Below are 16,937 nucleotides of genomic sequence, written 5' to 3' on the forward strand. Positions count from 1 at the left end.
GTTTCTTTTTCTCAAATTTTTCTTTTTTTCTCTACTTCCTTCCCCTTTTTGAGTCATTCCATGCACTATGTTACATAATAACTGTTACTGTAGAGAATAAAAGCAACAAAAACAACCCAAGGAGCCGTTTGGGACCCGATAGAGACGTTTTTTTTTTTTTGTGAGCTGAGCTGAAAAAGCCGGTTCTCTAAAAATAGTCGGAATTCCTATCTCTACAAGCAAATGCGGTGTTTCGTATTTGCTTAGAAAATTTCAAATTCTTTCTTCTTCTTCTCTTTAAAGTAACGAAAATAACCAGTTACTTTTACTATGGAGTAATTTAATTATTAACTCAGTTACTTTTGAGAAGACACAGTGAGTAATTCTAACTAAATACTTTTTAAAGTAACGTGCCAAACAACGCTTATTTCTTTCAATATCCAAATTTTGAGTAGTCATCGATACCGCTATCACTTATTGATAACATTAATATGAACATTTTCCTTTTCTATTAAGAAAAAGTTCGATATTTTTAAGGGGACGTTGTGTATTATTTAGAACCTCATTGTGGTAAAATAGTCATTCAAAAATATGTATACAGTATATATTGATTTGAACAATAAGCAAAAATACATAAACTATCATATAAACATGCATTTAATTAAATACTCTGGTTGCGAAATCCGTATTTGTCCGCCATTTTTAGCAGGGGTCTTCTGTTCCACAACAACAGGGGTCTCCAACGTGCTGCGCGCGGGCCCCATAAGTCCACCTGAGTAGGCTGCGGACTGGTTTTGAAAATATATAATGGTTCACTATGACTTTATAGAAAATTTGATTTCCAACTGGCAAGATGTTTAGTTGTTGACGGAGCCTAGTTTATCGTCTAATTGTTACAACCTGATAATAACATAGTAACAACAAAATGATTAACATGTTATTTTAGAAATGCACATCATACTGGCCCTTCACACAAACAAGTAACAAAAAAGAAGCTTTCAGCTACAAAAAAGTGGGTGACCTCTGCCCTAAACAACACAGCTACATCTAGTGGTCAAATATTACACAAAAGGATCGACATGCTTATTTAAAGATATCCAATTATATAATATTTTAATCATAACCTTGCTGAATTGTTGAATTTTATTGCAATTACACTGAGGCGAGGCAAATCTTTTAAATGTTTCCTTTTTTTTCTTGCCTTTCTTGAATCTTTATAAAATAGCACTTTAAAGCGACTATGTCAAATATTTAGTGGTACAAAAAACATTTATTCAATAAAAAAAACATTAGTTGAAAATACAAAAATACATAAATTATCATACCAATATTTTTTAAAGGAATATTAATAGAGCGAGAAACTTGTATTTCTTTTACATTTGAGAATCCATTCACTCGGTTGTTACCATGTTTTCTGGCTTCATGTGGTCATTTGGCAGTAGTTTTTGTTTGCGTCAGACAATACAGTGCCATCTAGTAGTAAAATATTACACAATGTACATTGAAAGAACAATACTGATCAAGATAACAGCAAAAAACAGAACCAAAGAACCTCACAATATACATATGTTTAGGAAACAAGTGACACAAGTATTCACTTTTTCTTTAATCCTACCACTTTATAACTAAAATATCACAAGTTTATACAAAACTGTAGTTTCCTTTTTTGCCAGCAGAAACAAAGCAATTTACTTCTATCCAATGGCCAATGTACTGTATACAATATACAATACATCGATTCATTTTTTTTTTAAGTACATTACATTTATACAGTACATTATATTACATTTTGTTAAATTTATTCAGTTTTAAAGTTACTTCTTTTTTAACTTCAACATTTTTGTATTTTCTTTATCAAAATTACTTATCGAAATCACTATTATATGATAAATACCATTAATACAATTTTATCTAATGTACTACTTTGCTGAGTGAGGCACGTAATTCTGTTGCCTCATGTCAAAGGGCCTTAGTGAGACCAAGGATTCATTTTTGGTTCTCACCGCTTCCCCAAACAATAAAATGATTGATTGGAAAAGCAAGCTAGCGGCAAGTCAAGCCATCCAGACATTTTTTTTTTCAATGCAACAACTTTTTTTTTCATCAAATAAAAATGTAATAAAAATATTAATCCGTACAAAATGTAGTGTGACGCCAAAATGTAGACATCAACTCGGAATCTGATAGGCAACACTAACAGCTTTCTCAAAGACAGGATTTTTTTGTGAAGGCGTCCGGGTAGATTTTTGAGCCTAGCAACAATAATGGCTGAAAGGTGATTGGTTGAATGTTCGAATGTGAAACAGCCATTTAGAAGCAATGAAAGGAAGCTAACAGACAATTTTGATGGACAAAATATACTTAACATCACATGATTCAGATATTTTTAGGCCAACAGAGAAGGCCTTGCAGGCCCTGATGGCCCACCATCGACAAGTATATATGTTTATAGTGTACCTATTGAATGTATGTACCTACTTTGTACTGCAAACACAATCCCAGTCATCAGTAGATCACAAGCTCCCACGTTCATAGGTGAACAAATTAATTTTTTCACTCTCACAAAGGCGACATTCAGCTGCTCGCCATTAAAAATTTTGTCAAGAGAATCTTCTCAAGGGACCAAGGTTAAGACATGAAAATAAACCCAGAGGCTATCTATAATCCCTTCCAAACTTCAATCAAGCTTTCAGCACTCGTATCTGAGGGGCTTTGTTTTTGTTCCCAGCCTTAAACCGCGCTATGTACTTTCTTTGTAAAGTTAGCCTCGGTGGTTTTGGTCATTGATAGTTTGTAGCCATTGGAAAACTGTGGTGTTCGAACGAGGGGCATTCACACGGCCGGAGCATCGCAATAAAAGAAAAAATCAAATTTCTTCGTTTAAAGTGACTAACAGTGTTGGGCCCGTTACTGAAACGTAATAATTAGTTACAGTTACTAGTTACTTCAGTTAAAAAGTAACTCTGTTACCCTCAAAATACTGACACCACATGGTAGTGTTTTACTCCAAAAGTAACTATCTAGTTACAAAATACAACATAGAACCCTCCCCTTAGAGCTGGTTTAAAATCGTAATGTTTTGAGAACGTATACCGAAATGCAGGGAAGGTGTGCTAAAAATAGATTGTATTTATTGACAGGACAAACAGGAACAAACAAAAACAAACCAGGTTTTGAAACAACAAGTGTCCAAACCACAAACAAAAACCAAACCCGCCATGCTAACTGAAGACAGGATAGAAGGCATGGAAATAGCAACCAGGATGACAATGGCAATTACCTAAAAAAAAATGTGCTGTTCAAACATTACCATTCCTCAAGGGTCAGATGCCAGACAACCCAAAAAACAAACATGACAGGGGCGGCATCAAACAAACATTCACTGGAACAGGGGACGGCTGAAGGTCCTTGTCTGTCCCCGTGGAAACAGGGCCAGAAGCAGCCGAGGACTCTTCCTCGCCGCAGGGACAGGACTTTCTCGCCACCAGGTTTTGGGCGGTCAAGGGTCTTTGGTCTTCCCCTCTGAAGCAGGGAACAGAACGGGCCGTGTGACATCTACATTAACGCCAGAACATGAATCTTCTTGCCGGTGGGGCAGGAATAGAAGCTTTCGAGGGACTTTCTCCTCGACACCTGGACAGGAAACAAGCAGCTGAGCAACCTTCTCCTTGCCGCCAGGACAGGAACAGACGAGGGACCCCCTCACCACTTGGGCACAGAAAAAAACAGGTCTTAAAACAACTAGCAAAGTGTCTAAACCATGAACAAAAAACAAACCTGACATGGCAACTGAAGACAGGATGGAAGTGCACGGAAATGGCAACCAGGATGACAATGGCTATGACCCGAAGCAGTGTACTGTCCGAGCAGTCAATATAAAGTCTTCTTATAATTAGGAACAAGTGTGTGGATATTGGGCACAGGTGTGTCCAGTTCTACACACAGTTGGCGCCCTCTGAGGGAAAGTAGCGGACCAGATCCTGACATAAAAAAGCCACATCAAAAAAGAAATAGAAGAAAATGTGTACACCAACCTGTGGAAGCAGTAAAGCCTTCATATTTCTTGGCTTTGTTCAATCTTGAGACCTTGCAAACCAACACTTAACCGAAACACTCCATATCCATTTTGTCTTTTGGCTTCAAACAACCCTAAGATTTCCTACTCCATCCCTAGGTACTGTGCAAGATATACTGTATAAATATGTTTTTCCAGGCATGGTGCATTGCGAACATAGTTTTACAAATAAAAACACCAAAATTCAGCACATGTTTACCGTATATTCTTTGCTGACATTTTCCCCATTGATTTCCATCCGGTTTGTTGTTCATTTGTAAACTACTCCCTGCCAGTTGACACACTACCAAATATATGCCTATAAGGTAACCCCCTTCTTTGGATGCGACTACACAAAGTAGGGAGAATATCTCCATGACTAGAAATTCAGCACCCTCACTCCCACCCTTCAATCCACGTTGCTAGTGGTTTGATGGTTACATGCTGCAAGAGTGTTCAGCAGTTAGAGAACATAGTACTGCATGATCTCCATTTAATGAGTAGCAGAATAATGCAGTAAGCCACCATGTAGTACCGATACTAAAGTTACGAAATTGTATTCATAACGCAGTACCCACACTAAGAAAGGTAACTCATATTAGTTCCAACACGGGTGAGGAATAGGTCACGCGTGTTACATTAAACTGATGATAAAGACACGGCGCTGCCACCGTGCTGAATAATTCAATCGTCGGGAGTTGACTTTAATAACTCTTGCTGAGTGACTCGGCCCTCGGGGCCAAACAGCCCAGCGGCTCCTTCCAGTGCAATCCGTCCTTGCGCTAATCCCATTACCACCCCCCTCGCCCTTTATCTTCAAATGTTTTTACCCGTGATTGTAATCGATGGCCACGACTTTTGGGCAGGAAACTGGGAGAACGGGGCCCTTTTTCCAGCCGAGCATCATCGAACTTGATTTAATAACATCATTAATAGCGAAACGCTTCATCATCCGAAATGGAATGACCGGTCCTAAGGCAAACACTATGAATTTGGGCGCTCGGTTTATAGCAGGGGTGGGCCTCATAGGGTCAAAAAATGTAGAGATCTCGAGACTTATCCAATTTTTCTCATTTAAGAATTAATGAAAATGCAAATAGCCGCATGTTATAAATACCTTTACCTAAATACCTTGTTTTTAAATAGACTAAAAAATGGGTTGGTCGGTGGGTGGGTCGGGGAATAGATAGATAGATAGATAGATAGATAGATAGATAGATAGATAGATAGATAGATAGATAGATAGATAGATAGATAGATAGATAGATAGATAGATAGATAGATAGATAGATAGATAGATAGATAGATTGATTGATTTTTATATTTATTTTCAAATAGATTAGTTCCATCAAACTGCTTTGGAAACACTCAATTAAAGCAAAATAATATAGTTTGTCCCTGTTATAAGCACTCAATTAGATATTTAGTTTTGTAGTATTATTGTAGTTAAATTTCGGTAGTATTATTGTTGAAGGATTTCTGTAGTATTTTTGTCAAAGGTTTTTGTAGTATTTCTGTAGAAGGATTTTTGTAGTACTTCTGTATTTTTGTCATATTTTGTAGTATTACTGTGGTTGTATTTTGGTAGTATCGCTTTTGTAGTATTTCTGTAGTATTTGTGTTTATTTGTGTAATTGAATAAGTATTCATTTGCAGTGCAATCTTGAACAGTTTCCATAAACGAAAAGGGTTATTAAATATAATGTCCTACCTGAGCAGAAATTTAGAACAAAAAAGGGAAGTAATGTAATCTGCTGCCACCAACTGATATGGATGAATAGTACAGTCAACTGCTCCAGAAGAAAGCAAATACACGGCATGCATTTTTTTGCAACAATAAAACCAGGCAACTTCCTGGGCCGCAGTTGACAAGGTCTTACGCTTGTCTGCCCCGGCACACTGATTGAAAAACACGATCTAAATTGCGTCAAACTATGTACCATAAATTCCGGACTATAGAGCGCACCAGATTATAAGGCGCACCCACCACTTTTGGGGTGATTTGCCAGTTTTGTACTTATACAAACCGCACCCTTGTCATACGTGAAACAATCACAAATTTAACCCAGAGCAGACTGTAAGTTTCACGATTGTAACTAAATAAATAACAGACAATCTTAGAACCACAGTCGGCATCATGAATAATAAATTATACCCGTAATTAACGTATGATGCAGACTTGTAAGTCCGGGTCCTGTTGAGAATAATCCAAGGAAGCAAAATGTATATTTCCAAAGTTAAGGGTGGGAAAAATATATATCCACTATTTTCCGCTGCGACAACAGACAGATCTACCAGTAACTCAGCTTTACCCCAATTCCCATCAGCCCGCGTTTGCTCCGCCCCTTATTTTTGATTTGTCCCTAGAACACATAACAGAATAAATCTCTAAAATAAATACATTACAAAAATATACAGTTGCAAATACATATTATACATGGTTACACATATTTCCAAAGAAAGACGGTACACCGAGAGAGTTTTCAAAGCTTTAATAATAATAATAATATAACTTTCAGCCCAAACCGTGCCTTTGAAAGGTACCAACACGCTACTAGGATCACGCTCGCAATGTATCAAACGTACCTGTCAAAAAAGCATATCGTAATTGTGAAATTCACGGAGGAACGTCCTCAACTTCCTCCTCATAAATATTGCCATCAAGGGCGTCTTCCTCATTATCGGAACGTATCTTAACCTTTCAGACAATGTATGCTTAAATTTAGAGGTTGCAGTCTTTCTTGGCGCACATATTCCACTGGTCTTGATCTTACCTTTTAAAAATTGGCCACTTCACTGAATAAGCCGCAGGGCTGAACATTTGGGAAAAAAGTAGCGGCTTATAGTCCGTAATTTACGGTAGTTAGCTAATTTGCCAAATGACTTGAAATTTCTATCTTGCGTCATTTCTTCCATTTGTCATTTACACTCACACATGCCCATGTTGTCGTTTCTTTGATTTTCTCTCTCAGGGTTGCTAGCATGTGTTTTTTTTTTTTTTTTTAGATCCGGAATTTGACTCTGGCTTTTCAAGCTGCTGAGAGCGTTGGAATCAAACCTTTGCTGGTGAGTGCAAATCACACATTGGATCACATGTGTCCAACTAGCGGCAGGCGGGCCAATCGTGGCCTGCCACATCACTTAATGTGGCCTGCGTAGACAATTCTGAGAAAAGCACAAGAGAATAATGAGCTGCATTGTGTCACACAATAACTTGTATTATCAAAAATGTCCACTGGATGTCACCAAAGACAGGCGCCCCTCACAAAGCACCCACTGTAGCTGTATTTACTGACGATCATTAATCAACTAGATAACATTGAGGAAATTTACACATTGCTATTTTGCTTGGATAAAAGTCACAGACGGGTTGTTTAAGGCAATATAAAAATGCAAATGGAAAACCACACCTGGGATTCTTTGCAAGTATTTAAAGAAGCTTAAGCTCCTTTCTATAATTGAAATGACATCTAACAGAGGAATTCCCAAATCCATATCATTCAGTGTCAACAGATAGGTAATCTCCGGTTGTGAAAAAAGGTTACTATACAGAGAAAATAATAAATGGTTTGGTGGACTTGCTACTAACTTACTCAAAACTATCACTAATTCTATTGCCTGGGGCTAAGGTGTTCGCCAAATCAGAACATTTGTTCTCACTCTCGCCCTCTGCCGTGAGACAAGAAAATTGCGTGCCTCATTCTACATCTGCAGATGCTCAGCACAGTATTAAGTTAAGTACTAATGGTAGTAATGATCAGGGCCCTTTTTTCAGGGTTTCATACCCCAAGCCGTCCCACTTAGCTATGGAGGAGGAATTTGAATGAATGGAACAGCAGCGAGCACTTTCGATGCATTTTTATTGGGAATATGTTGATAGGTCAACAGAAAATCCTTTAACATTTTAATTCATGGGAAAATTCTACAGTACATTCTGGTATGGATGAAAACTTTTTCACTTATGTGCAGTTTCAGTTATTTGAAATCAAAAATTGCATTTGCCTTTCCAGTTGGCAGTTGGCGCCAAAGAAGCAGGCACAGGGGATTAACATCGGTAATCATGACATATTGTTGTATTTTTACTTTTATATATAAAAACAGCCCCTCGAAAATGAGATGCTGCTTTTTTCTTCTTCTTAAGAGCAATAAGCAACTTGAAATTCTGCAGAGCACTTGAGTTGGGCCACATGCTGTGACTTGGTACCTTCCACAATAACCCATTTAGAATTTAGTCTGCGATTTTTCATTCCTCCACAATCTTCCTTATCGCGCACTTTTGACAGCAGGAAAAAGCCGACCCCGGTGAAGTCCAAGCGCAAATTGCCACAAATGTACATCGGCGTGTTCAACGCTACAGGAATGTTAGACGGACAGATTGAGTGACGTCTTTCCGCCGATGGGAAGTTTTGTCATCATTCAGACATGATTAAAACTGTTTTGTCTCTGGCTGAGTGATTTAAACACGGTGTATAAATCAGTCAAACAGTTCATTTGTGACGGCTGTGCAAAAGGAACCCCATGAGTGTGCCGTCATGTGAACAGATGTACCATTCCAGGGGAGTCATTTGAGCTCAGGGGCCACATGGCAGGAAAGAAACTCTCATGGTGGCCAGACTTGTAAACTAATGGAATAAAAGTGTGCCTTTTCTGTAGGGCTGGGGATCTTTTAGAGGCTCACAATTCATTTACAGGATTTTTCAGACTATTAGCCACCCCTGAATTTAACCCCAGGGGTCAGCAACCCACAGTTTAGGAGCCGCATGCGGATTTCTAGCGCTGCCGAGTGGTTTTCTGGCGTTTACCAAAAATGTTTGCGAATAGAACACAGCACTAACAGGGCATGTTAAAGAAACACAGCCGCATAAAAGTCACTTAGACGCAGCAACACGAGTACCGTAACACAGGAAAAAACAACAGCAAACAAATAACATCGTCCCAAAATTACGGTACGATTATGATTCAGGGGTTTGAGATTAAATCATAAAACAATTTTTTTTTCTCAATATTTTTTCCTTAACTCTAATTTCATTTTTTGTAGTGTTTATCAACTGTACATTTGTAAAACAAATAGGAAAAAAACAACAGAAATGCATTTCTTGTACGGTTTATTCAACTCAGAGAAACTCATGCAAACTCGAGTGGCAAAAATAGCACACAAACACTTACTTAAGTGAAAATTATTGCAAAAATTGGTTTAACGATTTAAGAATATTTTATGTTTTTTTTTTTTTTTTTTTAAACCTTACGCTTAATTTGGGAGCGTAGCTGGTTCAAATATTATCTATTATAGAAAATAGCTAAAGCGTCTTTAAACTTGCGGGAAAGACACTGAGGTGCTATTTTTATAATTTAGTATTTTTTAATACAAATGCTACCCGATACTTTCCAATTATTTGGGATAGAAAGTATAGTTTAGTAGCAAACGATGCAGTAAATAGAGAAATCCACGCACCACACCTGAGCTAAATTGTATTGCCTTAAACAGCGCATCCGCGACTTCTTTTGTAAGTAAAAATAACATTTGGGAGGGTTTTTCCTCAAATGTTCTCTGGTTGATAAACACTAGTCAGCAAATACAGCTACAGTGGGGGGTTTGCTTTTGGAGCATTGCCTGGCCTAGCCAGACATCATCACCAAACGTAACTGCAGGAGGATCAAGTAAAGAAATGAATATACTATGTATATATATATATATATATATATATATATATATATATATATATATATATATATATATATATATATATATATATATATATATATATATATATATATATATATATATATATATATATATGCCATCCCTTTTTGATGCGGCTTATCTTTCTCTCGTGCTTCTCTCATGATTGTCCTGGGAGCCAGATAAAATTCGTTAGCGGGCCTGAACCGGTCTATGGGCCATAGGTCTGCCGAGAAGATTGGAAATGTTCATCTTTTTTTGTTGTTGTCTAACTTAATACAGCGGAAACCTTTTAAACACTACCCAGAAGTTTCCAATTGGATTTTGAGTTTATTTTTATGGGTTGCTATCATTGTCGGAAAACATTTGTTAACTCTAACTCATTCACTGCCATTGAAGGTTATCATTGATTCATTTTTACTGGGCTGGCAGGGAATATTAACACTTTAATATTTGTTGTGTTTCTTGGCGTTTGTCCTTATTGGGTTTTTTTCATCTGTGATGATCAGTGTTTGACGTGTAACTGAAAAAGCATTATTTGTTACAGTTACTTAATTTAAAAGTAATTCCATTACTCCCCCATATGAATAAAACCCCAAAGTAGCGCATTACTCTGAAAGAAGCGGATGACCATGTAAACATGCATGTAAGCCCATACTCATCAACATTACTTACTATTTTATGCGTTGGACTACTGTTTTTCTCTCCTTAAAAACCACTACAGATTTTTTGAAAAATTCTACAATTTCTTCAAAATACCAATCTCAACCCAATACTAGTATTTTAGCTGCTATTTTGATGTGTGACTAAGTCTTTGTGTGTGAATTTACCACTCCGACTGTTACGATTTGCGGGTAGACCGAAGTGAAGGGAGGCAGGAGCTGAAGCAAAACAAGGATGGTACTTAAGAACAAAAACAAACATGTCCAAACAAAATCAAACCTGACAATACTCAAACCAAAAACAAAGACCAAAAATGGAAATGCAATGACCCGACACAGTGTGCTGTCCAAGCAGGTAATATAAAATGGATTAATTAAGGACTGGTGTGTGGGGATTGGGCTCATCAGGAGTGCCACACCTGGCATTTGATTTTGGTAAATGTTTGCCAATGCCGGTTTTAAACGTGTCACGGTTGCCATGCCCGTGTGGCACCAGCTGCGGCCCGTTGACTGATTGGCTTCCCTTCTATTTAAGCTCAGTGCTCTCACTCACCCTTTGTCAGTCCGTCAACGAACCTCTGCCTCGCAAGACGTGGGTTTTGACTCTGTCCGGTTCCCTGCCGGTGTTTCCTGTCCGGTATTGTTCCTGTCTATTTTGTTCTGTTTAATATCGATCTCCAGTTTCTTTCCTATCTAGTTTGTCTTGTTTAATTTCGATATCCAGTTTTGATATCAATCTTGTCTGTCCCGTCCTGTCCGGTAACGCTCCACCTTTCCGATATCTGCTCGAGCAATTGGTATCGATCTCGTCGGCCTCTGGCTTCCTGTCATTTGACGCCAGACTGCTGCCTTACGTCTAGCGCCCAATGATTGCCGAATAACTGTCTTTTGGGTTATGTGCATTACTGCCCCATTTCCAGTAAAATAAAAGCTTGTGTGAGAAACGTCACGCATTTGGGTTCTCCTCCTGTTACGGTTCATGACAAAACAAGCACTTTTTTTTTTCTTTTTTTTAGTAATTCTGGAGACAGCTTGTGTTTTGCGTATGAAAATTGAGTGTGCTATAATATCTACCACTTTTTAATGTTAAAAGGTTGGCATGTATGGAAGCCGACCCCCTAAAACTTTAGCCATGGTGTATTTTAATACACATAAAACATAATTTTACAAAAAACAATTAGGACACTTTTACCAAAAATTCTGTGCTGACCTTTGCCCCATTTATTTAATTGTTCCTTTAAAAGCCTTGTCCCTTCCCACACGCTGCCTACCAATCCCCACTGGTGACACACAACCAAATTCATGCATATAAACTGATCCCCAGATTTCAATATGTCATTTTATGGTTGTAAATAAGGCTTAAATGCGCGTATATACGGTAGGGAGGATATCTCCATGAGGAAAAATTCTGCGTTGTCTGCTTGAGATGGCACCACTGTAACAGTATTTAGTTGTACTTTGTAGGTAAATATAAACACGCCAACCCTTCTTCAGTGTTACTGGCGGATTGAAGATTGAATGTTACATCGTGAGCGGAGTTGGCGATTACAGGGCGCAATATTCAAAATCTGCTTTTAAAAAGTAGCCAAGTATCGATTCATGTTGTAACGACAGTTGAGTTACAAAATGCTATAAGTACTTGCTCCAAGAAAAGTGATTGTATTCCTTTGTAATATGTTATTCCTAACACTGGTGATGAACATCCGTGTCTGTTCCTGAGCAGAACTTGGAAGAGCTGATGAATACCGACAGACCAGACTGGCAGAGCGTCATGCAGTACGTCTCTCAAATCTACAAGTACTTTGAGACCTGAACTGCGTACCCGAACCCTGCTCGGCGCTGGACGCTCGAGCTTTTCTTCAATAAGATCCTGTACGACCAAATTCACAACTCTAGAAAAAGCATTGTGATTTTAAACAAGTTCTAAACTTTGATTTATTGTGAAATTACTGAAGACTGACCAAGTATGCTTTCTAAGCTATGTATTTTTCTCTTTTTGTTTTTCATTAAATGTCATTCATGCAGTTTTTTATAAATATTGTGAGCAACACAATTCAACTGCAGTATGGATGGATTTATTTTAACCAGTGCTGTTAAAGTTTTAACATCGTTACAGCTATAGAGTGGTGGTTTCAAACTCAAATGGAGCTGGTTTTTATAGGTGAGGTTCGGCCAAGTTGGGTTTTCGACAAAGACATTCTGATAAAAACATTCGACTCTTCTTAGATATTGTTTTTTTTTAAATTTCTACACAAAATAACATGTAAAAATAAAAAATACTAGGGATTAATGTGAAAATAATCAATCGGTAATAAATTAATTTATAATTTGCCTGGTGTGTACTTAAAAGGACTGAATTATTCAGTATATATATATATATATATATATATATATATATATATATATATATATATATATTTAAATCAGTGTCTTCTAGTGGTGAGAATATATAATTTTCTTAAAAAATAATAATATTGATTTAAATAATTAACAAAAATACATGAATTATCATATGAATGTGTTTTTTTTTAAATACTATCCATTTTAGGTATGTAACATAAGCCTCACCTAAAGGCAGATTACATAATTAGGCAGAGAATTTACGGTAAAAGTATGCTGAATTTTGGTCGTTTTTTTGTGGTAAAATAATTTTTACAATACACCATGTCTGGAGAAAAACCCTGTCTTGGACAGTACATGAAAAAGGAGAAGGAGATCTTGAAGTAGTTTGAAGCCCAGGGACACAATGGATATGGTGTGTCTCAGCTAAGTGTTTGTTTGCAAGCTCTCGAGATTGCTCAAGCCAAGAAATGTGAAGGCTTCACTGCTTCCACAGGTTGGTGTACATATCTTATTCTATTTGTTTCATTGTATGACTCTTTTGAAGCATTTAGGGGGTCAGCTTCTATGTGAGTAAATACGGTAATTTGTAACTAGGTGGTTACTTTAGGAGTGCTACTTTTTGGTTTCAGTGATCTGGGGTGAAACTGAATAGCTTTTTAAAGGAAGTGACAAATGACTTTTTTCAGTAATGCGCCCAAAACTGTTTGCAAGCACTTGAAATGCAGAATTTAGGCGAAGGGTGTCAACAGAATCAAAGCAAGCATTTTCGTTAATCACAACTCCAACACAGTCGCTGACCACAGGGTGCAATTTGCCCCCAAGGGTTTGTTTAATTTTAGGGGCAGCTTACCTTCATAGAAAATGCATGATGAATGTGTTTACAACAATCCCAACACAATGTAAGATGGTTGTATTGTGGCTTCAACCAGGGAGCGGAATACAATTAGCACTTTCTAGACACAAGTCACAAGAGCTTCAGAAGACACAATAAAAAATAACCATAACAGGAAAGATAGGTTGGCCCATTAAAAATATCGGGCCTCCCTGAAATAAAATTTCTGAGCTAGCAAAACAGTTTTAGTATTTTCATATTGATTGCATGGAGACAAAAAGTCCTTAAAAAATTTACTCAATCCAGTGAAAAGCAAAAAAAAAAACACAAATTTCATCAAATATTCATAAATGAGTCATAGTTATGTAACACTTGAAATGAAATCAGTAAAAATTGTATAGTATTCTGTAGCAATAAGGACAATAGAATGCAGAAAGAACTGCTCATCTCAAAGGGAAAGTGCGTATTATTTAGCACGTCCTAGTGGTAAAAAGAACTTTATTCAGTGAAAGAAAAAATAGTATCGGTTTAAAGAGGCAAATAAGCAAAAATACTCAAACTATCAAAATAATGTAAATTCTTTGGGAATATTTGGAACTTGAGACATTTCCATTTACTTGACATAATGTATTTCTCACCTAGAGAGAGCTGTCATAACTGTCCACCATCTTGCTGTGACGTGCCCAAAAAACAAGAGAAACTGCAGTTTGGTCACTTTGCGTCTCCGCAGTTTGTATTCTTCTTTGTGAGTTTTACCACTTGTTTTCGGTTGAACTACACTATAAGGGAACTTAGAATACAATATCATATGTGGATTGATGATAATGTATATTATTATTATTAGTAGTAGTAATAGTAGTAGTAGTAGTATTATCATTATTATTATTATTATTATTATTATAAAAGATCTACAAGCGGTCCATAGTAGGCATTGGTAGCAAACAACTACGATTCCCCGACACTTATCCTACTCACACTTTGTAAGGCATTTGGCATTCCAGTAAATCTAACCCAGATAACTTACCAAATATGAAAGTGGCACCACAAACGCACACATTCCCTCGCTTTAATGGATTGCAGCCACAGGCTCTTTAGGCGCTTTTGAAAAAGTCTGTTTCCTCTGGGAGTTGTGAAAAAATGGTGTTCCTTAAGATAGCAAAATACGCACCCATGCACACAACAGCTGCACAAAGTCCATTAAATGTTTGTAAACAAACCATAATTCTGGAACACAGCCCAAGGCATAAGCAAACTGGCTGCTTAAGGCCCCGCCACCACTCGGGGGCCCCCAAGAGTGCTCAAATAATATCCATCTATCCATTTTTTGCGCCACTTATCCTCACTAGGGTCGCAGGAATGCTGTAACATATCTCAGCCATCTTCGGGCAATGGAAAGGGGACACCCTGAACTGGTTGCCAGCCAGTCGAAAGGGGGGCTGCGTGTTAACCACCCATCCATCATGCCGCCTCTATATAACTAAATATTATATATATATATATTATATATATATAGTGGGAGGTGGCTAGAGTCATATCTGACTCTTTTTGGGAAATTGATTCAGAGGAGGGGATTCCCAGCCCCCTCGCTCAACCCAACTGAGGTGTTGGAAGTCATTAGGTGACCAAACCCCCCCCCAATTCCAACCCCTAATGCTGAACGCCAAGCAGGGAGGCAACGGGTATCAATGTTTAAATCTTAGGTATGACTCAGCCGAGGCTTGAACCACAACCTCCCAGTCTCGCGGCGGGCGCCATACCCCCAAGGCCACCGAGCTAACTGATTATAATTTTGTTTTTTCGTGTGTGAGTGATGATTATAGATACATGTTATCAACTATACATTGATTAAAAACTATGTTAAAATCAAGTGGTTTCTTACAGCCTCTTTGATCTAAGTCCCAAGAGTATTTCTAAAATTCATTTTATATAAAACTGTCTGTCTGTACTTTTGTTGTAGCAGTTTAATTGAAACATAATACTTGTTACCTTGTTACACGAACCCCTGCGCATATACATATCCATCCATCCAATATCTGCACCCCTTATCCTCAGTAGGGCTGCAGGGATGCTGGAGCCCATCCCAGGCATCTTCAGGCAGTGGGCAGGGGACACCCTGAACTGGTTACCGCTCATCCACACCTAGCGACAAATTGGACCGGCCAATTAACCCGACATAAATGTTTTCGGAATTTGGGAGGAAACCGGAGTGCCCGAAGGAAACCCACACAAGCACGGTGAGAACATGCAAACTCCGCATAGGAAGGATTGTTCTAGTGTAGATCAACCCCAGGCTCACCTTGCAGTTGAATTTTATACCATTTCAGATCATATATCTTAGGTAAAACATAGCTGGATGCACTTTGAGGTTTTATATATTGACTCCTGTGCGGCCATTATAGAATAGAATATACCTTTATTGTCATTGTTACAAAATGGGTTAACATAATTGGGCATGACACTCCAGTTTCACACATTCACAGTGAGGTAAAAAGCCAAGAAGATAAAGGAACAGAGAAGATAAGGTTATAAAACAAGGAGGATAAGGCTATAGTTATAATTTACATGATATTTACACAAGAAATGTCGGCATCTAGAATGTTACATACAGTTGGTATCGTAATGCAGTTGGTATCGTAAGGGTTGTGCAATTTTGCATTTGGTGCAAAAGTCATATAGTGCAAAAAAATAGTCAACATATGCATTGGTGCAAACATAGTCATCATAGTGCAGAAAAAAATGGTCAACATTGTGCAAGGTGAGCAGTAAACATAGTGCAGTCAACATGTGCAAGAACATATACATGAGTTCCATTTTACATTCGTGTGAGGTAGTTTATAAAGGCCAAATAATAATTTGGAAGAATTGTTCTGTCAATTTGCAAATCTGGTGTCTGTTCATAGCTTTATTCACTGTGAATTACGATCTAACTACAGATGACGCATCTCATATCTAGTACTCAAAGTGTACTCCTAATGACAGAGTAGAACATTGGAATGGGTTTCAGTATATGCAAATGATCAATAGGGGGTTCCAAAATCTAATTTAGCTAGGGCCGCCCCCCTGATGAAACACTTAAAATGAAATCAAATCGACCACTTTTTCATTCGAAAAGGTTGGTATTTATGGTTACGTGCAGTATAGAGCGTGTGGAGGAGCGTCAGGCGCTTTGGTTGTGATCCGTGCGTCATTACGCACAGATGACTGGTGGCGTATTAGCAAGGGATTCCTCTTATCCTCCCCGCCAGATCAGGGAACCGCGCGTCTCTGCGATAATGGGAGGGAAGCAGGGAGGCGCGGCCCGTATGAAAATGTCGCTTTTGCCCCTCCTTCCGCGGTTGTTCCTCCTCCGCTTGAAAAGTGCTGTAAAGGGGGAAAGTTGCGCCACTC

The 16,937-nt window shown here is 38.1% G+C and overlaps 1 protein-coding gene across 4 annotated transcripts in view; it reads left to right on the plus strand.

Annotated features, from left to right (window-relative positions):
• specc1 (sperm antigen with calponin homology and coiled-coil domains 1) overlaps positions 1-12,433 on the plus strand; it is a 92,547-nt gene extending 80,114 nt beyond the window's left edge. For 3 of the 4 annotated variants that reach the window (XM_088320853.1, XM_088320855.1, XM_088320856.1), the window contains 2 exons: positions 7,040-7,099; positions 12,099-12,433. In XM_088320853.1, coding sequence (XP_088176979.1) covers positions 7,040-7,099; positions 12,099-12,188 — 150 coding nt within the window. In that variant the 3' untranslated portion in view covers positions 12,189-12,433. The remainder of the gene's footprint in view (positions 1-7,039; positions 7,100-12,098) is intronic. The other variant, XM_088320854.1, reaches the window with a different exon arrangement.
• The last annotated feature ends 4,504 nt before the right edge of the window (positions 12,434-16,937 follow it).

Source organism: Urocampus carinirostris, chromosome 17 (genome assembly GCF_059441175.1).
Source record: "Urocampus carinirostris isolate Australia breed hairy pipefish chromosome 17, RoL_Ucar_1.0, whole genome shotgun sequence".
Classification (NCBI taxonomy): domain Eukaryota; kingdom Metazoa; phylum Chordata; class Actinopteri; order Syngnathiformes; family Syngnathidae; genus Urocampus; species Urocampus carinirostris.